This window comes from Saccostrea echinata, unplaced genomic scaffold (assembly GCF_033153115.1).
Source record: "Saccostrea echinata isolate AGI-Se365-2 ecotype Australia unplaced genomic scaffold, CSIRO_AGI_Sech_v1 ptg000025l, whole genome shotgun sequence".
Taxonomy (NCBI): domain Eukaryota; kingdom Metazoa; phylum Mollusca; class Bivalvia; order Ostreida; family Ostreidae; genus Saccostrea; species Saccostrea echinata.
This window is the reverse complement of record NW_026889774.1, coordinates 10,182,802-10,209,024: the sequence shown is the minus strand read 5'-3', so window position 1 is coordinate 10,209,024 and position 26,223 is coordinate 10,182,802. Positions and strand designations below refer to the sequence as shown.

At 33.4% G+C, this 26,223-nt stretch overlaps 1 protein-coding gene across 1 annotated transcript in view; it reads left to right on the top strand.

Moving 5' to 3' along the window:
• The window catches only part of LOC133192877 (sterile alpha motif domain-containing protein 9-like), a 54,611-nt gene extending 29,079 nt beyond the window's left edge, over positions 1-25,532 (top strand). The window contains exons 4-10 of the mRNA XM_061328881.1: positions 9,608-9,664; positions 12,577-12,963; positions 14,087-14,164; positions 17,864-18,224; positions 18,358-19,548; positions 19,750-24,275; positions 25,179-25,532. Coding sequence (XP_061184865.1) covers positions 9,608-9,664; positions 12,577-12,963; positions 14,087-14,164; positions 17,864-18,224; positions 18,358-19,548; positions 19,750-24,275; positions 25,179-25,274 — 6,696 coding nt within the window. The 3' untranslated portion in view covers positions 25,275-25,532. The remainder of the gene's footprint in view (positions 1-9,607; positions 9,665-12,576; positions 12,964-14,086; positions 14,165-17,863; positions 18,225-18,357; positions 19,549-19,749; positions 24,276-25,178) is intronic.
• Positions 25,533-26,223: the final 691 nt, after the last annotated feature.

Sequence of the window (26,223 nt, the reverse complement as noted above, 5' to 3'; positions counted from 1 at the left end):
TCTCAGAGTGTGAATTGGAATTTCAAGGGTTTATCTAAATATACAGGATACTTCGAGGGTTCAAATAGAAGTGATAGGTTGCACAGGTTATCAGAAGAGCGATTCAAGGCCCATGGGCCTCTTGTTATTATAAAATTAAAAAAAAATATTTTGAGAGCAACACACACAAGTTTTTTAAAATAATTTTTTAAAACATATTTCATTAAATTCATTTCATTTAACAATAACTTAAATTATATTTCTCTCTGAGTTATATTTTTTTAAATCAAGTTTGTTTTGCATGCATGCAACAAGTGCTTATCAACAAATTTGGAACCAAAATAATTAAAAAATTATGTTCTTACCACATGCTTTCTGTATTGCAGTCCTTCCTTTCTATGAATACATGTATAATAGTTAACACTCCATTAAAAAATGTTGACAGAATCAAGATCTACCGACAATCTTCTAACAATGCAATGCACGTATTCCTTCCTTTCAATCTATTGAAAATTTGGCGCTCGCGTTACTGTTTAACTAATCAGTAATGATGTTATAAATCAGCTACCAGAAGCGTCCAATCAAACGACGTTTTATAAAAACGATTGAGGTTGCGATTCAAATCATACCCGTAATATTAATTGGCCGCCAATGTATTCTTGTTTGGGGTACCTTGATAAAAAATGACGAATAAATAGGCCTAGTTAATCGTGGACTGGTACTATTGAATAAAGTTTTACTTTTTTCAATATATTTATGCCAACGTTTCGACAAACTTTAAAAAAATCTTTGAATAAAAAGGGTGTGAAAAATTATTGATACGAATTGCCTCGCCACCCGCTTAAAAGATGGCGGCCTTTTTCGGTGGGCGATAGAAGTTTGTAAACTTCAGAATTTACAATATACACTGCACTGGAGGTTATATTTTAAATGCACACCATGCAAACAACATCCACAGAAAGATCAGCACTGTTCCGCCTGCATTCATCAGCTCACAACGTGTCATTGAGTAAGTTTTCATCTGTTTTATACATGTTCACTGATGTTAAAACCTACAAGGTTGTTGTTTCAAATGTTCTTAAATTAATTATATTTTTATGGCCCTATTTATTGTTTGGTTTGTTCGAATTTCGAAATGAGATTGGCAAGGCATTTGCTTTTTTCTCAAGAATGAAACAAGGGGGAGATAAAATACGATTTAAAATTGTATATAGTGTTGTTAGTTGACAGAGTTTGACACAATCCGTGTCCTCACAGATTATTTAGTAGGCAAAAAGTAACGATATTATGTGGAAATATTTTATATAGTATTTAAACTTAATATTTTTTTTAATTATCTAACTTATTGAATTCAGGGAAAACGATTGTGTTTCTATTTATACATCAAAATTATTCACATAAATTGAAACTTAAGTCATCACAGGCATACTAGACGTTTGAAACTTTTGATGCAGATAGTTGCTGAATGTTTTGTTTGTTTTTGTTTTTTTTTTTTGTCAATGGCTATTCATTTAAAATATAACTTTCATTAAGAGTGTACAATTATTACAGGTCTAACAAAGAAACAACTATAGAACTGAAATATTCCAAAAGACAGAAGAATCAGCGGCAAGAATCAGCTATGTTTATCAGTGAAGGAGAATTGACAGGAGTATGATTCTTATGGAACCAAGTTGTTCTGGATCTTCTCATGCAAGCACACAATATGAAACTGACATCATAGACAAGACTATTATGATATATTTTCAGATGATCAGCAACATGTTTATTAACCTCAAAATTTTTATTTTCTACCTTAAGATGTTACCTTATAAAAAAATAAATATATATGTTGTAAATTTTAGAATAATTTATGCCCATGAACAAAAATGTTGCAATAGGCATGGAGGCTTTTTTTAAATAATAAATTATAGGTTTTAGGGATCAAATAGTATTTTTTAATATACTGGACTGTGAGTGATGGTTATCATTACTTGAAAACATTGATGATTCATGTATTTCTTAAATGGACATGAGTAAATACAATTCATGTTAATGTGTATGCACCACAATTGTATACATATTTTGCATTTTAAGACTTAAATTTACATAAATTCCCTGATTTGCAACTGATAGTCTATAATGATGTTAAAAAAAAAACTCCAGCAAACTTTTCTACAGTCTATTTAGTCTTTCCATTTCAACATTGAACAGTATTGTAATACATGTAATGTTAAGCAATTACCAATGGAGAACACTCAGTTAATTAAAATTGTACTTTAAAAATTCAATATCAGTAAATTTGAATCATAGAATTCAAATTGTATTGAGTCATGAATAATCATGAATAAACATGAAACTTGTGTTGCTGTGTAATGTTGAAGATTTTTGAATTTCATGAAGGTTCATCATTGTTCATGAAGTATAATTTTTTTTCAATATGAATGTCTTCATGAATTAAATTCATGAACTACTTTTATGAAGCTGTTATGAATCTTTTATGAGCATTCATGAACAATGATGAACAACTCATAAAAGTTCTTTAAGTCATGAATATCATCTCGCAGGGGTAATTCTGAGGATTATAAACAGTACTGCAGCTATCCAGTTAATTAAATATCTTTAGAGGAAATTAAATTGATAGTGTGGTTTGAAAAAAAAATATTTGTTTGAAATGTAATACATTATGGAATTTTTTTCTACTTTACAAATATAAAGTAGAGAGAGAGAAATGCCTTTACAACATGATTATCATTAATATAACCAAAGTGATTCTCCAGTATGATATTTTTCAACGTAACTTTATATGTTTGCCATTAGATATAATTAAGAGCCCCCCCCCCCCTTTCCCGTTAATCTGTTACTTAGTTAGTATTTCCAGTATATTTTAATTAACATTTAAATAGAAGTTAATGTGTTTTGTAGCACAAAAATTTCAGTCTCAAAACAAACATGCATCTAAACAAAGTCATTAAACAATATTTGTTCAAAATATACATGTGCCAGCGGTGATATTTTAAATTGGCAAGGAGTAGGTTTCAAATTCAAGCGGCTTAATCATTCATAGTGCTTATGCCCAATGTATTTTATTCATTTATTATTATTTTTTTTTTTAGAAATGTTGGAATCAGATCTAGAAATGACAAGAAAAAATGTTAAAACTTCTTGGAGATACTTAACACTTTGCCTTCGGTGTGACGAGACTTTCACACCTGCACAGTGTTGAATGATTTTGATTGACAGGTCAAGCACGTGGATTGAAGCAGGAAAATAAAAACCGATTATGACTGTAACACAAATAGGTTTGGAGATAAAAATAGTTTTTTCATTGCCTGGTATATTTAGAAAATAATTAAGAAATTTTATTTGATATAGGTACAAACATTTGAGGAAGGGGGGGGGGGTAAAACCGAATCTCTCTCTCTCTCTCATTTGTCTGTTTAATAAAAACTATGACAGCATATTACCTAAATATGAAGTTGTGAAAATTTAATATTTAACAAATAATATTAATGCCTCTTTGTATCATCTTGTCCGAGTATAATCACAGCCGAGAAACATGTAGAAGTCTGCTCATATTGTTAGAAACTTAAATTAATAATTTACTTAATGTGCAAGTATCGTCTTTCTTAGGATACTTTTCATTGATTTGTTTATTTATTTATTATTCATTTATTTTTTTAGCACCAGGCATACATACAATAGAATAGTTTCAATGTAAGGAAAAGATCAGAGGCATTCCGAACAAATCGGTTCATCTTGCGTTCACCGTTCGTTCACCGTTCACTTTGCATTCGCGTTTGCGCTCCGTTCGCGTTCTGCGTTCGCTCACCGTTCACACATCGTTCACCAAGTTGCGTTCAGCGTTCACACATTGTTCACTCACCGTTCGCTCTGCGTTCGTTCAGCGTTCGTTCACCGTTCGTTCAGCGTTTGCTTACCGTTCAAGTGGGAAAGTAGAACGTTTCAGGGACTGTACCTGCAGTCTACACCTATTAACTACATGTATTAATTATATAAGTCACAAAAACTTTCTACATTGTTGAAAACAGACACCAATCATGCCAATTTTTAGTTCACTTTCAAGAATCTGAAAGGCTTTAAGCCTCATACAAGGAAATAATTTCACTATGTGTTACTATATACAGTGATGTAGCTTTAATTAAATTAATTAATTAACTAGACTCTCTGCAGATAATTCATGAAAGAGAAAATAAAGATTAATGATGAGACAAAAATTTGAGATCAGAAAAAATATGCCTTATTTTGTTTTTAAGAAAAAAAATTGACAGTTAACATACCTACCCCAAAGTACATGTGGGTTTCACATGTTGACAAATAGCCTACACACCATCCAGGAAGTTGCATCATGTGCACCTAAAAAAGAGTTCCCTTTAATTAGTGATATGATATTCCTAGTACTTGAGTCCAAAATTAAGACTGTAGACCTAAAAAAAGTTGCTGAAAATGAAAAAAGAAAAAGAAATTGTCTCTATATAATTATATAGAACTATAATTGAATAAGTTCATTTTGATTGGCTATTTCCTTGCATAAGACCTTAAGTGAGCATATATATGCACCTCTGGTCAGATTGTTTTTATAGCATCTGTCCTATCAATGTCATGTTGTCTTTAATCATTTTAGTAAACTCAGGTGACCTATTGCTATCTGTTTTCGTCCATTGTCATCCATCGTGCGTCGTGTAAATATTTAAACATTTTCAAATGTAAATTTTATTATATTAGAAATATCGCCATTTGATATATAATATCCAATTCTTCATTTTAAAATGCACGTCGATCCAATGTGTTGCATGTGAAGCTCTGACTACCAAAATACAACTGATGTGCAATTTCCCAACACTTAGAAAATTTGGATTCTGTGTAAAAACCCTTATTACTCTTTTCAACAACTTGATTATACTGTTCATGTGATTTGAAATATAAACAGTTAATGATATTTCATAATGAACAATAAATATAAATCTATTTTGGGAAATTGTTGGAATTATTGTTTATTCATTTGGGGGTGGGGTGGGAGAGTAATTATAATTTCTAACATAAATGCACATTTTAATTCTGTTTTGTCAACCCACTTACCAGCCCAATGTTTGAAAAAAGTCTTGAAAAATAATCAATATAAAAAGTTCTTGCAATGACAGCTAGGACCTCTACTTTATACATTTCAGTTTTACCACAATTCATTATACAAAGTTGTAACCGTTAGATGGGTTTTATTACATCATTCAACTGTAATTTAAAAAAAAAATGTTTTCAGATCTTTTGCTTTTAATTACACTGTAACTTCCATCTACAAAAGGGACTCTTTCAATGCACTTTTTGGTAAAGATCACAACGTAAACAACTGGTAAACTGTTAAAAAGGGTCTACTTTCCCAGTAGCAAAAGCAACCTTATAACATGTATGTCATAAAAATATTGTATCAGGGACGCATACTAGTATATACCTCCCTGATTGATTTGTATCAATTAATTTTTTTTCTAAAAAATAATAACAATCACAGTTTATTCACGTAATTCAATAAAGTGACATTCGATTATCGAAGATAGAAGAAAAGGTCAAGATCTAGTGAATGAAAGGTGCCCACAGATTTCTCAAATTTGAGATACACATTCTTTTAATGATCCTTTACGAATATAGCTTGGTAAAATAAGGTGTATCCGGACATAATTTGTTGTAAACTCATTGGAATAACATATTATAAACTGCCCATTTTCAATGAAAAATGAAGAAAGTCTGGTATAAATATGGGAGTTTTTTCCATCTCAGACAAAGGAAATGTATCAATATTGCCTACAGTCTCTCAGAAAACGTATTTTCATATCTTCTTGATCTCTACTTTAAAATGATATTAAACGGAATAAGGGTTTCGGAGTTATATTTGACATGATTTCAAATTAAATTCCATGAAAGTGCTTTATTTTCTACATAATTCTATTGAAGCCGTAAAGTACGGGAAAAATTAAGTTTAAATCAATTATGACGTCATAATGAATCTAGCACCAAGAAGAAAGTCTAAACTCATTTACTAGATCTTGACCTTAAGCAATACCAAAACAATACCATAATAACTATGGGCAGTTCTGGTTGTTAGTATATGACCTTGTGTCATCACTAGCTGCATAGACTATCATGATCTCTATACTGTTGATTACCTGTGTATTGTGTGTGCTTAAGAGGAAAGGGTTTTCTCCTAACCTGGTGACTGTATATTTCACCTCTTTGTGTAAAACAATGGGCTTGGATAGAGTTTCATTTATAAAATATAATTGTTAAAATGACACTTTTAAAAAATTGTTTTTTGATTGGGGGGGGGGGGGGGGGTCCTGAACCCCAAGCCCCCTTAATCTGCCACTGAAGATCTTCTCCTCTGCTCCTGGGTATTATGCTGATGATTTAAGTATATAGTTATTATGAGGAAGGATGCGTCTTTCAAAATTATGAATTTTAAGGCCCCTGGGTCAGGGTTAGCAGAGGGGGGGGGGGACTCTAATGATTATATACTGAAAATGAATTAATGCTTTGAAATCTGCTCCTTGGTATTAATCAAACATTTATGATGAGCAAGGGTGCCTTTTCCAAAATTGTGAAATGTGTGGCCCCAGGGCCAGGGGTTCTTGTGGGATGGGGGCACTACTGATTATTGCTAATTATTACTGATTAATGGAAATGTTTTTTTTTTCTTTCTACTCTGCCTCTGGGTATTAAGTTATCAAACTTAAAGCATACTATGTGTATATAGTTATGATGAGCAATGGTGTATCTTTCAAAATTGTGAATTTCATGGTCCCTGGTTTAAAAGACCAACCAATTGAGTTGTTGGAAAGTTGTTACATGATACTCAGGTGACCTATAAGGCCAGTGAGCCTCTTGTTTACATTTTAAAATTCTTCTCCAGAACCACTTGGCACAATTCACTTACACCTGCCACTATTATTAAAAGCATTCTTGGGTGTAGGGGTACATTCAGATACATTCAGATAAAATGAAGGGCCAAACCATTTTTCAAGGGAAGCTAATCAAGAAATATTGAATACTGTGGCATATCTTAAATTCTAATGAGGAGCCACACCAGAAATGACATAATTCTATAAAAATTGTTAAAAGAACAGCAGGGTCATGATTAGTTACATGTTAATAAGTTATATATTAATATGGAAGCATACTCAGGTAGTGCAGTTTCAAAGAACAAGGTTCACTTAGGGCCTTTTTTGGCCCTGTGAATTTCTAAAAAATCAAAGTTTTAGTTGAGAATACATTAAATTTCACTTGGACCCTTAGTGACTGCATACATGTATCTATTAAAAATGACATAATCTTCTTATTTGTTTATGTATTATGACGTCATGAATTGCGTCATTATCCCTGAATCCTGAACATTTCTTCAAAAATGGCCAAAATTTTTAGCTGTTCTTCAACATTTTGTATAGACCCCAACCTCTGATATAAAATGTTGAATTATACATGTTATATAATGAAAATACAGTTTCAGAAGATTTTAATCCATATGTTTTATTTTTTGTAATGCGGGATGGGCTCATATTTTAATTCTTAACTGAAGGTGCTGAAATACACCCATTTTCTTCAAAATTCAAGAACAAAACACTTTCTTAAAGTCTGTTTTTCAATACCTGGACTTCGAGGAGAAACTTTTTTATAGGAAATAAAAGCACCAAGTCTCTACTTTATAATGATGTTTGAAATGGGACATAATTGGGACTTGGTCAGTTAATTGATATATGGACAGGGCCATTTATAGAGATACATGCAGTGAACCCAGCTCTTTATGGCCAAAGTTTTATTGGGAATATGTTTGAAATGAATAAAAGCTTTTAGGAGTAGCAGGAAAAACTAAATTATGGCAATTAATAAATATGCAAACATATCAAAATTCTGTGGATTCAAGTTTTAATGAACCTTGGGTAAGAGTGGGGCCTTAATTGGGGATCATATTTTACAAAATTCATACAGAAAAGAAAATCTTTTAAAAATCTTTTCAGAAAAGCAAAGTCATTTTAAGTCATATTGATAATAAAGCATCCCCATGTTGTATGTATTTAAGTTCAGCTATGAAGTGACTTCTAGGATGGGGCCTCATTATAGGGTCAAAATTTTCATGGAAAGAAAGAGTGAAATAAATACCTTCTGAAATATTGTTTGAAAGAACAGCAGGGCCATGTTGTTTCAGATGTGCATTTTCACCCATGGGCCTCTTGTTTGATAAAATTTTCAACTTTTACACTTGTTCTAAGACAAACAAGGGCACTGCAAAGCAGAGCATCCCCTCGCAAAGAGCAGATCTAAAAATCAAAGTAGCATTTGACATCAATCCTGATGCAAATTAAAAAAAACCCTTCTATTTTGCACACAGGACAAACTAACCCCCCCCCCCCCCCAACACACAAGTGCATTACTATACCCCCACCAACTCCATTGTGAAGGGATAACTCAGTGCCTGGGAAGGTCAAGCAACAGGTGGGGCCAATGGCCCCACTGTTCATAAAATGATGGGGCCATTTTGAAATTTAAGGGGCCAAGGGGAAATATATTAGGGCTGTTCTAAAATAAATCATAGTATGATGCTATAGGATAATGCATATATCTCTGACAACAAAATTTAGGAAAATTAAAAAGAAAAGTGCGATAGGAATTGACAAGTCATATGACATTGCATGACTAGTGTGCAAATGATTTTTCCGTTTCTAAGAACTTCAGTCATGCAATCGTCATCTAGATTCTAACCAACTAGTATTTAGAAAAATTATATTTAAACCAAAAGCACCATTTTTCAACGATGCCGATTTAGAGATCACGGGACAGGCTAAAATAAGTGGACTTCATTGAAAAGGTTTTTCATTGTAAGGTATATAAATTTTCCATGTGTGTGACTTTCGTAAAGCTGTGGTCAACCATCGAAAACGACTTGACACTTATGAATTGAACGACATGAAAAAAAAACTGTTTCTTTGCCAGTGGATGTCAATATGCTGAATGATGGTTCGGATTTTATTATATAATACATTACAGATTCCATCTAACCTCAATGAAGAATACAGATAGTGCGGACTGCGATGAACTTACAAAGTAATAAAACATGCATACTCGCATTTTGCGGGGCGCGCCGCAAGGCGCTGCGCACTATTATTTCATTGCGCCATTTTTCGACAGTATGCGCCAGGCCCTGATAACTAACTGACAAATGAACAATATTGGATTGATTGATTATTTGTTGTTAATGATATTGGATGTTGGTCAGTTTCAGTATGATACAAAATTAATATTGATGCATGTCAATATACATGTATCAGTACATGTATGATAATCAGTGCATTTATATTAATTCTACTTAATTTTGATTAAGTTATGTCCTCCTGTCCATATAATGGGTAGGACCACAGTAAGAATTAGAATTTACATAGGAAACTTTCTTAATCATATATGCATACCCCCCCCCCCCCTTCCCCAAAAATGTGATTTGTATGAACATGATATCAGTTAGTTTACTGTAGTTTAATATTTTGGATTTAAACTTTAAGTTTGGGGAAAAAGTAAAGGTGTTAATTCACACATTTTTGTCAGGAAGGGAAATCCGACTCAATATTAATCATGCTAACACATTTTTTAACAGGGTTGTGCTAAATTGTCATTATTTGATAAGAACACAACACAGTTTGTCATTGAAAAGGTATGTATATGCATGATGTTCTTTAAAAATGTTTTAACTAGCTCTTTTAAAGTTAGTATAATCTGTCCAATATTTATTGTTGTTAATATGGTCCACCTTGTTTTATCCAACTTATTGATCATTGTACATGTATATTACAAGTAAATTGAACAAGTGATAGTCACTTTATTTCATGCAAACTTAAAGTTTGTTGTTATACTGATTCTTGTTGACAGCACCATAACTTTGAAATGGAGAATCAAGGAAGCTCACACTTGGTACAAAGATTGTTTAGATCCAAATTTGAATGGGCACTTTTTATGCCTCTCCTCCAAAAAGGGAGGGAATATTGCTTTGCTGCTGTCTGTCGGCCAGTCTGTCTGTCTGCTGGTCCACCAACAGTGCATTTTCTTTGCAGAGGTTGCACATACTGAAATGAAATTAACGGTATACAGGTTTTAACATAAGAATATCTAGGTCAGGTTCTGTTTTGGGTATGATCGAGCAATTAATTTTTGACAGAGTTATGCCCCTTGGACTTAGAAAAATTTCCAATTAGTTGCAGTTTCCATTCATTTTCTTTATTTGCAGGTTGCACATACTGAAATGAAATTCAGTATACAGATTTATCATAAGAATATCTAGGCCAAGTTCTGTTTTTGGGTACAATCGAGCAATTTTGACAGCAGAGGTTGCACATACTGAAATAAAATTTCACTATTTGGTATACAGATTTATCGTAAGAATATCTAGGTCAAGTTCTGCTCTGTTCTGGGGGGGGGGGGGGGGAAGGAGGGGGGCATAAGTGTTTCACAAACATCTCTTGTTAAAAAAAATGCAGCAGGGATAACATTTTGTGAGCTCGTTAAAAGTACCTCTAATAATTTTTTTTACAACTTGCTATAGAATGTTTAAGTTTGTATACATACCACTTGAACTTGTGCATAGTATTTTCAGATTGAGTAAAAAAATATTAAGAATTTCATTTTTCAAAAGGCTCACATTTTATAGAAAGGTAGCTTGTATCCAGAGATGTACCTGTACATGTATCTTGACCCTGTGGCAAGGTCATTATATGCAAGATCAAGGTCATAGGTTTGAAAAGTATGAAATCATTGTTTGGTCAACAGCCTTAAAATGAAGAAACACATTAGAAGGCTGCTACTGGAGACAAGGATTGTTTGTGACTCAAGGGTTTGTCCTGATCTTAGATCAGGGTAATTTTAGAGCTTTGCACTACTTTTCTATTACAGAAATTTCGTATCATTCCAAATTTTTATTTCAAAATAAGCATTTCACACCCAAAAATTAAGCTTCCTGGTTTTTGTTTTTTGTGAGCTAGGGTTCACAGTGAATACCTCAAAGCAGAAACATAGATAACAGATTTTGGCAACTCTACCTTTAACATGTTTATTTGCTAAAATATGTGATGGTCCCAGAATTTACTTTTTTTTTTATTGTTTGTGTATTTTGATCTAAACTTAAATTTTATAGCTTTACAATTATTTTATTAAAGTCTTAAAACAATTTTTTCTACGTATATGGAAAATAGCTTTAAAAACAAAAATCATATACATCAAAAGTTATCACATATGCATAGCATATTAAACAGGTTGGGACCAATCGCCCAAATGGGATATAATAGCCTGTTTGGGATATAATATCCCGAAGAGGATATAAATGTACAGTGCAAAAAATGAAAATTTTTATTTTGGCTATAAATATATCATAAATCCGCATCAACATACTTATAAAGGAATAAGGTTTGGTTTTCAAGTTTTTCTGTATGCCCACTGTTTATGAGATTGATCCCTCGGTAGTTCCTAAACTTCTTGGGGGATCAATCTAACAAACTGTAGGGTTGCAGAAAAACTTCTATGCCAAAAGTTAATCCTTTTTAAGAATTCTGATGTGGATTTATGATATTTATAGCCAAAATGAAAATTTTCATTTTTTGCACTGTGAATGTATATCCCATTTGGGATATTATATCGCAAACTGGCTATTATATCCCATTAAGGCGATTGGTCCCAACCTGTTAAAGCCATTTGTAGACTATGGACAAAAAGCTTAAAAACAATAAAGATGCACGCTAACTCTCAATTCCCGCATACATTTTACACCCATTAAATTCAATACTAATGGCAATTTGGCCATAAAATCTTTATTGAATGCAAAGAAGAGTTCAATGGTAATTGATTAATAATTTTAATACCTGTGTTAAATAGTTAATTACTCTTAATTCCAGCTCTTTTTATAAGGAGGGGGGGGGGGGGTAGATGATGTTTTCCATTGATATCGGGCTTGAAAGCATCAGCATGTTTTAAAATATTTTTGGATATGGATAAATGTTCCTTAAATCTTTTCGTATGTTTTACGCATATAATATTAAACATATGTTATTGATAAAATACAATGTTTAAGTTGTAAACCCCTTCGAAATTGGAGGAAAAAAAATAAGAATTTTTTACGTTTTTTGTCTGTAAACATGTCCACCCCCCTTCCGTGAAGCACAAAAAGCTTTGGTTTGAATTTGTGAAATAACAATCTTTATTTGGGGGGGGGGGGGTGTTTAAAATTTTTTTTTTCATTTTCAGTTGATTTCTACTGTGAAAAACACAAGTTTTACCAAAATTAGAGATTTATCTCTCTTTGTTTTCCCAAATTAGTAATGTTTTATGAAAATTTATATAAATATCTATATAAATATGAAATTCATTCAAATATGTTAACTTTTGAAAAATTGACTTGGAGGTAGGCAGGAGAACAATACTATATATCGTTCGCAGTTCTTATACATTGACTCTTATCTATAAGTACAGGGAAACTTAAGAAAGCTTGCTACAAATATAGGGGCTTATATATATAGGAAATATTTCTACAAAAAGCTGCAGGATCTTGCTAAGCTGATAATAAGTCTCATTATTTTACAGACATGGAAAATAAATGGAGCAGAGTTATTTATAAAAGAGCTACCAGGATTCAACAAAAAATATTTTGACTGGAAATCGGAAATGTCACATGCTAAAACAAAAAGGAGTGAAAATACTGAGCATACCAAACCAGGGACTGATATGCCTTACCAGGCATATAAGAGGAAAGCAAGTTCATTCTGGAAGGACATTCCTCATCAAGAAGCTAAAATACGGAAAAAAATACCTAGAGGCAAATTTCATTTGTCAAAACTTAAAATCAAATGTCTAAAAAATAACTCTGTGCTAAGCATAAAAGGAAGCAACAAACACCCAAAGAAAAAACAGAGGAAATTATCAAAAGATGTTTCTGAGAAAAACCTTGATAAATATAGTTCAATTACATTGGTAAGAATTTTGCTTTTCAGTTGCAAATATTGAGAGAATGTGTTTATTCATATTTGTCGTGTTTCAAATAAGCAGATTATCATTGTGATGTGAATTAAAGTTGACCATGCATGTTTTATCAAGGAAGTTCATCAGTTAATCAAATGGGGAGTGTAAAAACAGTATACATGTTCATGTATAATTATATATTTACATGCAAAAGAAACTCAACAAATAGCTTACAATAAATGTTTGAATATTTTTATATCGTGATATTTTAAACTTAAACACAGATTTTTACAGTAAGAGATAACTTGATTAAAAAAAAACCAAACAGTTGAACATTAACACATTACTTCAGAAAGTAACTGATAACTATTCACTCCCCCCCCCCCCCCCCCCCCCTTCACAATTCAATAGCGATTATTTGAGACATATACAGCAGGTGCAGCTGGGATTCTACGATGTATTGAGTTTTTCAATCTTGACTTGAGTGAGAAATATTCTGTCAGTCTTTTTGATGAGGATGTTTCTCAGATGCTGTAGTTGAATTACTCAATTCTATGCAGAGGAGTAACCCTTGGTGTTCTGGTCCGTGGACTTTTTGTCTAGATCCAGAGAGACGTTCTCATAAGTAGAGATGGTATTTAAGTAAATATTTGCACCTGCAACACTTTTTAACCTTATTTTGAAAATTCCCCACCAGAAATTGGAAATATTTTTTTGACAATGTTGTTATACATATGAAGAAGCTAACTCTTGTAAACCCAAATCATAGCCAAATTTTTTGTTAAACCTGCAGTTTAAGGATTCTGTTAAACACATGTTAAATCAGGACAGAACTTTTGTCCTGAAACAACATGAAAATCAGTCAACTGACAATTTTTGACTACATAAAGTTGAATTGTACTAACTAACAGTACAAAGTTTTACTTTATTTGTGATTTTATTCCCTGAAAAATAGCATGCTGCGTTTCTTTTGCATGTCAGTTTTTAACTATAAACTGGCAAAGAGTGCTCCTGATAAATTTAACAACAATTTAATACATTGTCAGAATGCTGAAACTGAACATATTTAAATTATTTAATCAAGATTTGATGAAATACTGACACACATTATTGAAATTTTCTTAAATGTTTAAAGGAAAAGTTCATTGGATATCTGGACAAAGTGAAGAGAGAAGTGTTTTCAACAGGACCAGAAATACACACTCGTGTTCAGGTATTTAGATCATACCTCAGTCTGTCCATCTGTCAGTCTGTCACAAAAACGTAAACCCTTGTCATAACTTTTGAATGTTTAAATGAGCGCAAAGATAGGGCTTTCATTTGCTTTAAGAAGGTAATATTAATTTTGAACTTGTGACCTTGACCTTAAAAGTTTGATCTAATTTTCAAAATTTTACATTGGTTATAACTTTTGAATGAGAGTAGATAGGATTTCATATTTTTAATGTACATTACCTGTGACAACACCTTTCATGGAATACTATCATTTTTTACCTCATGGCCTTAAAGTTTTATCTTCTTTTAATTAGCTTTTGCACCTCAAGAGATATGGCTTTCATATTTTTACAAGTTTAATACCTGTGACAAGACCCTTCCCAATATATGATGATTTGACCTCATGACATTGACCATGAAGTGTGACCTATTTGGCTGTAACTTTTTAACCTAAAGAGACAAGGTTATCAAATTTTTAGGTCACCTGAGTCATTCAGATGACCTATTGCTATATGTTTTCATCGGTCGTCGTGCGATTTGCATTAACATTTTCACCTTCTCCTCTGAAACCGTTCAACCAAGTTTGTAGCCCGTGTGGTACAGTAGTTAGAGTGTTTGCTCTAGAGTTGCAGAGAAAGGAGTTGATCCTTACGTCGCATGGTCAAATCCCATTGTTGGACATGGAGACCGATCCTTCAGTTGAGACTGGATACCGGTAAACAGAGGTCCTGTGTCGCAGCATTGTTGGATACCCACTGGTGATCTCGTCTTTTACTAATCACCCATTGGCAAACTCGCTGAAATATCATCATAACTTAATTAATATGCACGGGTCATTTGATTGGCTGCTTCACAGAATCGCGTTAGCAAATCATGAATCACAATTTACGTTACGTACGTATGTTGTTGCCCGCGTGGCAAAGTGGTTAGAGCATCTGCTCTAGAGTGGGGAAGTAAGGAGTTTATCCTTACGTCGCGGGTTCGAATCCCACTGTGGGACGTGGAGACCGGTCCTACGGATGAGACTGTATAAACCGAGGTCCCATGACGCAGTAGGTGCTGGCACGAAAACGATCCCTCACTGCTCAATGGCCGTAAGTGCCGAGTATAGGACAAAATTTGCAGCTCTCCACCGGCAAGTGGTGGTGTCTCCATATGAGTGAAAAATTCTCGAGAGGGACGTTAAACAACATACAAAAAAAAACCAAAATGTATGTATGTTCAGCAGTGACAAATGCTTTTCCCTTGTTAACATACCAATTGTAAACAAATGCACTCACCGATGAGTTAAGCAGCTTTTTAGCGGTTTGAGAAATACTCGGTATAGGTTCTTGTGTTAGGACTGAGATCTATTGATAATATAGTGAAAATGCATAAATTCTTTGAAAAACCTCTCTCCCCCTGTATATAAATAAGATAAACTAGGTGCATGGGTATGATGATCAAGGGCGCCTCTTCCAAAATTGTGAAATTTGTGGCCCAAGGGTGAGTGGTTCTGCAGGAGGGGGGAAATAAGTATTAAGAATTTAGTAGTAAAATTAATCCCCTGGGATTAATTATCTTGCCTGGTGCAGAAAATTTTGGACACTAATTTTTATTTGTCACTTTAAGATAAATTAACACCTTTGTCTGCAACTGATGTTTGTTTTGAAGTTCATGTTAAGCTTAGGTGATATTTGCATTCACTGAAGGCTGGCATTTTATAGAACACATACTTTATTCTTGTTTAAATATACATTTAATTGAGTTATTATAGATATGATTTTTTTACTGCCTTATGTAAATACAAGGATGCTATTTACAGGTTGTTGGATATTACGGAACTTGAAATTTTATAAATACAGTTGTAGTTGCATATTCTTTATATATTTTTAATTTTTTGCATGTAATCAAGTAAAATTCTCATTCTGTAAGCTGCACTCTTATATTTCTACCCCTCGGCGGGGCCCTTGCTGACTTGTCAGTTTTCTGGTTACATTCGTGTGTATTTAAAAAACGTTGGATACAAAATCTGAAATTACTTGTCCATCATTTACATTGTGCGTTTGAGAATCGCTTAGATGAACTAAAATGAACTTTGAACAATAATTTTGATCCAGTGTTTTCTCAAACGCCTGCGTTGAATTCTACCCACCTATTTCGTTGTGATATTTTCCATAATAAGCATTTCTTTGAAGCACGCTTCTTCCTGTGTGTGTCACTATTACTAGCATATATAAATATGTTTACTTGCATACAATAATACATGAATGGAGAATAGAACAGAAGACCTCTCGTTTCTCGCAACGAGTTTCTAGTTGCAATCTTTTTTTTTTTCAATGTAATAAAAAACAATTTAATTATTAGGATTGATGTTTTATTAGGCTGCAACTTAGTTTCATTCATTAAAAAATATAATAAGCAATTACATTTGCACTCTAAATGTTTAAGCAAATTGTAAACACCTCTTAAATTCAGAAAACATTAGTGATTTGGCACCTTCTCTGAAAAACCCAGCCGGGGAGGGAGGGGGGAGGGGGTAGGAGGGGGTATTTTTCCCTTTTGGACAGTTCTAGTTTTTAAGTCTTCTTTACCCCTTGGTAATTAACAGAAAAAACTAATTGCGTGGTTATGACGAGCAAGGTTATCTTTTTTAAAAGTTTGAAATTCATAATGATGTTTTGGTGAGACTCTTTTGAATATGTAGTAGAAATGCATTATTTCTTTGAAAATCTTCTCTGCCCATTGTTATTTAGGAAACCTACTAAGTGCATTGTTATGGTGAGCAAGATTACTTCTTGGATGGATCAGGGGCTTTGGTAATAGCTATAGGGTGTGGCTATATTGAATCTATAGTGTAAATGGATTATTTCCTTGAAAATCTTCTTGTCTGCTATTGGGCATCTAGGAGGCAAATAGAGTATGTGAAAGTGAAATAAGCAAGGGTGCTTTTACCAGATTTTGAAAATCTGTACCCTTTGGTCAGTTTATAAATTTCTACTGAGAGAAAGTTATTCTACTTTGCTATCCACCTGTAATAGTTAATCACTGTAAATAATGTAACTTTAATGGACATTTGAATTACAGAATTTTACAAGAATTTTTATAATATTTCATACAAAAGTACTTTCATAGTTTTTTAATAGTCAGATAAACTTTTAAATAATAGATATATAAAAATGGGACAAAAATACTGTATCTTTGTACAATAGATAATCTTCAAAGACTAAGAGAGGCCAATGTGAGGGGGAATGAAATGTGTTAACTAATAGTGCTCTAGAACTATTGTTTTGTTTAGTCCGCTTTAGGATAGTGATAAATGGGGGAAAGTATAGGCAAATAAATAGATCAACTTTAAGATTTGTTACTGAGTACTAAATTAATATTTTGCAGATCCCTGATCATCCTATTTCTCTTGCTTTTCGGCAACATAGCTTTTATATTATTTATCAGCTTATTTTGTTTTAATGTAGGGATCGTTACATTATACTCAGGTGACCGTTAAGGCTCTAAGGCCTGTTGTCTCAATTATGGGAATAAAAAAAGCTCTAAAAGCAATGCATGTTCAAAGTGCAACTCTAAAATTACGGTGGTCTCATTAGACACCTCTTCCAACATTAACTTATCAGAAATTACATGTAGGTGCAACAAAACTAACTATAGTCTGTATTAGGTAATTTCCACTTTAACACTCAAAAGTTTCTGTTTGTCTTCACAGGACATGGAACATTCAGGTGAAAATGAGTGTCATATAAGGAGCGTAGGAAGTAGAGAAGAATCCAAGAGGACCTCCTCACATTTAACTGAAGAAAAATGTAATGATATTGCCCATTCTCAAAGAATCCCAGTCTGTCTTCTCTATAGAGAAAAAAATACTGTTGTTAAGTTCGATTCACATTCAAACTCTTTGTTTGAATTGAAAGAAAAGATAAGATCAGAGTTTGGAATTCCAAGCAAGTTACAGTTAATGCTTTACAAAGGAAAAATTGTGAACCAACTCAGTTCCATCCATTTTGAGCCATTTGACAACATTTATGTTTTGGTAAAGGGTAAAGGTGGAATGCAAGAATCCTCAACTGGTAAGATATCCAGAATGATTCTACCATTTATAAGGTTTTTATAAAGACTTCACAAAATTATCAAAATATATGGAATTTATTTAATCATAAAATACATGCAGCTATTACGTTTGAATTTTTATTGTCTTTTCAGATATAGCTACAGATAGTTCAGAGACAGATGTTGAGCAGTGGTTAAAGGATGAAGTAGGATTAAATGATGGTCTTTTGAATGAGTTTAGCATTCTTTCTGTTTTGGATGGGCAAACATTATTTTCTTATGACATTAGCTGCATAGACTCCTTCCTAACAGATACAGAATTACCAGTTGGACTGGCAAGGAAAATCTTAGGTTTTAGGGACAAAATATATGAAGGAATATCAAATCCTTTGCTAAATTACTCATCATTGCAAATATCGGAATTTATAAAAGGAATTTTTCCTTTAAACGAGAGTATTGATCAACTTTGTCAGTGTGCAGTTGATAGACATGTCGATGGATATGTTTTTTACAGTTACAAAGATGAGAAACAAATACAACATGACTTCCAAGATTTGAATTTAAAAGGATTGTATTTCAAAAAAATATTTTTAAAGCGCAATGAAAAATTTAAAATTGGACAGGATCCAATAAAAACACCTGAGTTCACAACTTTTTTATCTGAAAATGTGGCAACAGGAAGTTCATTTCCATTTAAACCAATTCAGGAAGAACATGGTGGTGAGGTTGTTGATTACCCAGTTCAAGAGGCATTTTCTGAAAATTCTTTTGATAATGATTATGAATATGCCTTATGCAGATTGCTTCAGTTAAATAAATTACAGAGAGATGATTGTGAACCATGCCAACTGAGTATTCTCCATGGAGGGTGGACAAACATGAATGAGTTAGAGAAAAATTTTGTCTTCTTTATCATAAGCTGTGAAGATGAGTGCAGAGAAAAACAGCAGCAATATGGGCTTTGGAAGCAAATAGGCAAGCATATGGGCCTATGGCTTGATCATCTTCCACCCAGGACAAGAGATATGTTTACAGAGAGTAGGCAGTCAGGTGTTTATTTGTATAACAGGAAAAAAAGCGTACAACTTTCAAACCAGTGTAAACTTGCATTTGTTATGGATAAGGATCTTGCTACAGTTCTCAAATTTGAAGTTGCAATACTTCTGATAAGCAAAACACTTTTGCAAATACCTTGTGTTGGAGGATATGTGACAAGTTTGTCGAGAAACCCTAAAAAACCAGAGCATTTTAAGTTTTCTTTTAATTCTTTAAAGGAATACTACATTTTTAATCCAGAAGACTATTCAGAAGGATTTTGTAAGGAAGTAATACCAGCAACATATTGTGGACAACAAACACCAGTTAACTTTAGTGAATTTGTTGACACAAGGATTAGGGAAATACCTGTAAACATTAGTAATACGGTTGAACAAGTACCAGAAATAAGTACATCTGACACAAAAGAAAATCTGGATCACCAAAAACAAAAAGCTTGTGAATCAAGCATTAAACAACTAGGAGATGGAACGAAAAAGTCATCTAAAGATATGACAGTACATGAGAGGAATATAAAGGGGAAAGAGAAGCAAATTGAGACTCAGATTCCAAGAGATTTTAAAAAAAGTTCCGACTATGTAGTATACTCTGCAGGAAAAATATTCTCCCAACCAGAAAATGACGGAACATTATCAACAAGGTGTTTAGAATTCAAATCATTTTTCAATTGTGTAAATAAGGCAAAAGAAAATAGACTGATCAAATTCCAGTTGGAGGTATTAAGATTTGCCTGTGGTTGTCTCAATGCACGAAAAAATGGAACCATTTATTTTGGGGTGGCAGATTCTGTGGCTAGCACTGACAATGAAACACATAAACACGGTGAAATTGTTGGTTTTGAAATAAGTGAAATAGATTTAGATAGCAGAACAAAATATACAGATGCGTTGCGTGATGGCATATCAAGATGTTTTTTCAGTGAAATGGTGACCATTGTTCAGAAATGTATATCCAATCCAATATTTGTGAAAGTCGTTATTCCAGGTGAAAACATTTGCCGCTATGTAATGGAGGTAGATGTAGAACCTTCATATGGTAGATGCAAAGAACACCATTTTAAAGTAAATTTGAAAAACATAAAAAATTTGTCAAATAAATCGGTGGAAAATAAACCCTTGCTTTATGTGCGGAAAGGTTCCTCAACGACACACCTTACAAATGAACGAGAAGAACTTTTTATCAAAGCAGAGTTGTTGGAAAATGTGAAGGAAAGACAACTGTGTGATAATGAAAGAAAAACTGAACTTTCACCGAAAAGGGAAGAATTAGCTACAAAATTAGAGCGTCTTCTGACAAGAGGTACATTTAGATTCGATAAACGACTCTGGCCAGTTCTTGTGCTTAGTAAACCTACGGATCAGCAGAAGTTGAATGAAAAATGGACAGAAAGCATGTCTTTTATAAAACGAATGCAGTTCACTGCTGTATTTGATTTTGACGATTTTTCCAATAAAAATGGTTTGTGTCACTTGTATAGAAACACAGAGAGGTCTTATTTACAAACAGAACGTTTGTTCCACGATAACGCTGGGAACTTTCAAGAACTGGCAAACAAACTAGGTCTGCCTTATGATGTGAAAACTGTGTGGATATTTGCTAATGGACGAAATGATTATTTTGAAGATAAACCTCATCTGAACAGGTCTGGATGGCACGTATCATACTCAGCTGGTGTTTGTGATGCTGTCTCATTTTTTAACCAAAATTTCGTGATTCCTAAAGGAAGAGCAGTAATATTAATCCTTCTTTTTTCAAGTGACTATTTTGGATTAATAGATACATTTAACGAAATAACAAGAAACTTTGGTTGGGAACCAGTTGTAATCATTGCAGAACACCAAAGAGTATTTGACGATTTTGCTGAAACTATACAACAAGAATGTAAAGGGGATAGGGAACAGTTAGAGAATGTTTCAGTAGTAGGGATGCCATGGGAACATGTGAAAAGTACTATCACTTCATTAACGGGATATGATGAAAAAATGAATTGTTTTTTGCCATCTTCATCTGGTGCTCTTGTTCATGTTGATGAGAGATTTATAGATGCTTTAGATGACTTAAGTATATTGAGCGCAAATCAATGTGAAAGCAAAGAATTCAAGAACAGTAAAGTTCGAAAACAGTTTGCTGGAGAACAAGAATTACAGTTTTACAAAGGCAAGCATGTAACATGGTGGAATTTCTTTTTCGAAAACCATGTTTGTGAAAGATATAAATTCTTGACTTTACAAGAGAGAGCTCAGTCTCTGCTCCTTTTTGCCAAAGAAGAAACACGGAAAATAGTAACACTTACTATTGCACATGAACCGGGAGCTGGAGCTACAACCCTTGGACACCAACTTTTATGGAATTTCAGACGAAAGTATAGATGTTGTGTAATTCAGAAAATATCAGAAATGACCACCTCTCATATTCTTTCACTTTGGCAATACAAGGAATGCGACGAAAATGAATCGCAACCGGGACCAGTTATTCTATTGTTGGATGACATTGTTCAAACAGAACTTTCTATAACTGAATTTACAAGGCAATTGAATATTGAATTCAGGAAAAAAACTTTGAGTGAAGGGATGGATTGTCTTTTAATAATGTGTCAAAGGGAGGAAAAAATAAGTTACGGTGAATATCAAAGTCAGAATATATTCTATCTAAAACAGGAACTTAGCAAAAGCGAGAAGACATGGTTCACAGACAAATTTGATGAGTTAGAGCGAACTGGAAAGGAATTAGAATTAGAAGAATATAAACCTCAACATTTAATATCATTCATGATCATGCGCTCAGAATTCAATCCAGAATATATCAAAACAACCATCCAGCATTTAATCTGTGACATTGACCCTACGTCAAATGAATACAAATTAATGAAATACGTGTCTTTTCTTGCATCATACTCGTCATTTACAAGACGTGGGGTAAAGGTTTTTATTCCACTCGAATGTTGTGATGAGCTAATGGGAAGCAAGCATGGATTCTGGGAAGATCGTTTATCAAGTCCTCTACGTGTTTTACTTATAATCGAGGAAAAGGAAAATGCAAGTGGACGACAAGTTCGAATAGCACACCCTAGCCTTGGAAAAGTACTCCTAAAGGAAATAATGAAACGTGAAGAAACGCAGCTGACTGACATTGCAGAAGAATATCTCAACTGCTCACTTTTACAAAGTAATTCGTATGGGAAAAAGCTCCTCGTCGATTTCACTTTAGATATGCTTAAGCGTCGGAAAAAAGAAGAATATGACGACGAGAAGACGACACAATTTAGTCCTTTGATTGAAGATATAATTAGTGGATCGGTAGATAACTATGGTAAAGCTGCAGAAATATTACAGCTGGGATTTTACAAATTCAAGGATTATATGTTACCACAGGCTTTAGCTCGACTTTATTTGAAATGGCAGAAATATGATGAGGCCATAAAATGGGCTAAAGAAGCTGTTGACTTATCATCGAAACAATCACTATCATATATTCTTCACACATACGGCCTTGCATTGCGAGAAAAATTTAAACATCTCACAAAGCAGAAATTTTTTCAACCGAAAGATGCATGTGAACACTTAGACCTGATTTTAAATTCCTTGGAGGTGTTTCTTCGTGCTCAGAGGGAACGGGACGATGAAACAGACACACAGAAATTGCTTAATCCCTTTCATGATGCCATTCACACCATTAATGAAATAACAAAATTTTTAACGATGAACATCAACTGCACTATGGATAGAAAAGATATGGTACACTATCTCAAAAATACGGAATTTATTCCCGATGAAATATCTATCGTTTGGCAAAGTTTTCATCAGCGTCTGAAACAAATGAGGGAGCAGGGTCATAATGCTTTTAAGGTTTTGGAGGACAATGTTTGTTTCAATACCACTTTTTATGCACCTGAAGAAGCTTTTAGAAACACAACTAAATTGAAGGAGCACAGATTTTATCGAAGTTTTCACTATGGACATGAAAGAATGTTGGAAAGATTTTCTCAAATTTATGGTGAATCTGATCCTCATAATCAGGTTGAAGGTGTGAATCAAGCAAGCAGGGATGCATATCACAGAGGAAGATTATGGACTCTCAAAGGAAACTCGTATATGAATATTTTCAGTCATATGAAAAATAGTGGAAACAAGCTAGGACCTAAACAAATACAGGAGAATTTAAACAAAATTAAAGAACATGTCATGGCAATTGAATCGAAGGATTCAAACGATCTTGCTAACCAAGTTTGTGTAAATGTTGCTCTTGGGATTATGGGGAGTCCAAATCGTGATTCTGAAAAGGATATTCTTAAAACTTGTCAAAAAATCATTTCTGCAGGCTCAGAAAGGGTGGATTTAGCATATTTATTCATCAGTATGCTTCTGTGGCCCTGTGATAATCCAAAGAGTTTTTACGACGATTCTCTATTGCAGAAATCACTTTCCTATTTAAAAAGGAATTATAAACAAGAAAAATACAAACCAAATGTACAAAAATTTTCTCATTTCATTAAAGAAGAACGGAATATCTCGCAACCAACACCGCAATTTTTCCTTGCAAAAGGAAAAGGATTGAGGTCTCTATGTCATCGATGGGAAATGCCCGTGTTTGTTAGAGAGAATCCCGACTCCCAGTTTGATAACTCTTTATGGGACCACTATAAAACTAAAGAAAAGCTCCGGCGTTTACATGGGACAACCACATTTAGTAGTGATGGCTCAAGTCCGTACATTGTTTTCGAAAATAAACACGGAGAACCAATAAGAATAAGTAAAATCAGAGGTACAAACAAAGGATTTGTGTCCGAGGAGAAAGTTTTGTTTTATTTAGGATTTAGTATTGCTGGACCAATCGCATATAATGTCAAGCCAGCACGATATGAAAAGCAATTGCCTGAAACATTTAGTCGAATAGAATTATTTTCATCATCAAAAATAGAAGATTACATGAAGAAAACTACAGACGAGCTTCGGAAAATACTTTTAAAAATCAAAGGATTAGAAGAGAAAAGACCAGAATACTTAAAAGAACGAGAGGTTTAAATTATTTTAAAGTGATATGGTCAATCATTTTGCTTGCAGTTGACAACTGAAAATAAGTTTATTTTGGTAAATACGTGTACGAGGACAATGCTGTTCGAAATTATATTTTCCACACATCTTCTTTCAGTACCCATTTGAAGAACAACTTTTTGAGAAAATTGAGATTTTATGAATTTTAATCAACATAAACCTGAAATTGGTATACATTATATATATATATATATATATATATATATATATATATATATATATATATATATATATATATATATATATATGAAGTTATTTCAATGAAAAAGTTAAAACTGTTATGTGACCAGATATTTTATGCTGCATGAAACAAGTTTGAATGGTTTTCGTCTTCGATACTGATTTCTGGCAATCTAAATTCATATACATGTAACTATACATTTGAAATGCTTTGACTTAACAAATGTTGGTACATTGAAAAATAATCCGCGATTCCTTACTTTCTTAACCCGCTTTTATCTTTTGGCACTGATTCAGTCAAAACTTGTATTTAGTTTACTTGATTTCAGTTTTCTTTGGGATCAGACTTTTCATATACATGTATGCATAATTATATATTTTATTTACACTTCTTAAAACACCGTAAACACGATGTTAAAAAGAAATCTTTTCGCCAGCTATTTGTACGCAAAATTACGGACCATATCACTTTCATTTATTTGCACATTTTTATTATAATAGTGTAATATAATAAACCATGTGGTGTTTCAATTAATCAGATCACTAAGTTTAGGAATCATATTCACAAGCCAAGTGGAATTTATTCGCTCATTCTCTTATAAATGGCTCTTTTATGTAACCAATATCGTACCTTTGCTTCCTGTAATGATATACATGTTGACAAATTCTATCTTTGTCTAATTTCAGAAGCAGTTAATGAAGGATAAAGACGATGTCAAAGAAGCGTTAGATCGACTTGAAATAAATAATGGAGAAACAGATCTTTCATTGTTAGCGGAGTAAGACTGTACTCCGATTAGAACAGTGTTATTACACGTATAGGAGAGAGAAGAGAGAGAAAGAAAGAGAGACTGTGTTTGTGTGTGAGTGAGTCAAACAATTGAAAATATCACATTTATGTAAAATTGTCATGCTTTTCAAATTCTTATTTTTCGAGCACTGCTTGTACATGTATAGATATATGTAACTGAATCAAGTTTCTTCTGTACTTTATCATGCCATAGCAGAAACTAGTCATTAAAAATTAACGTGGCAACTTTATTACGTGTCATCAACAAATTAGTTTAGATTTTTAGAGTGTATACATGTATGTATTTGAAAACTGTTTTGTTAGCTCACCTGAGCTGAAAGCTCAAGTGAGCTTTTCTGATCACATTTTGTCCGGCGTCCGTCTGTCTGTCCGTCTGTCTGTCTGTCTGTCTGTCTGTAAACTTTTCACATTTTCGACTTCTTCTCAACAACCACTGGGCAAATTTCAACCAAACTTGCCACAAAGTATCCTTGGGTAAAGGGGATTCAAGTTTGTTCAAATAAAGGGCCACGCCCTCTTTCAAGGGGAGATAATTAGGAATTAGTGAAAAAATAATGGCAACATTTAAAAATCTACTTCTCAAGAACCATAGGGCCAGGAAAGATGAAAGTCATGTGGAAGCATCCTCAGGTAGTGTACATTCAAATTTGTTCAAATCATGACCCCCGGGGGTAGGGCGGGGCCACAAATGGAGGATCAAAGTTTTACATAGAAATATATAGGAAAAATCTTCTTCTCAAGAACAGCAAGGTCATGATGAGTCATATTTATATGGAAGCATCTTCAGGTAGTGTAGATTTAAGTTAGTTAAAATCATGACCCCAGGGGGTAGCGCGGGGCCACAATGGAGGATCAAAGTTTTACATAGAAATATATATGAAGAATCTTTAAAAGTCTTCTTCTCAAGAACAGCAAAGCCAT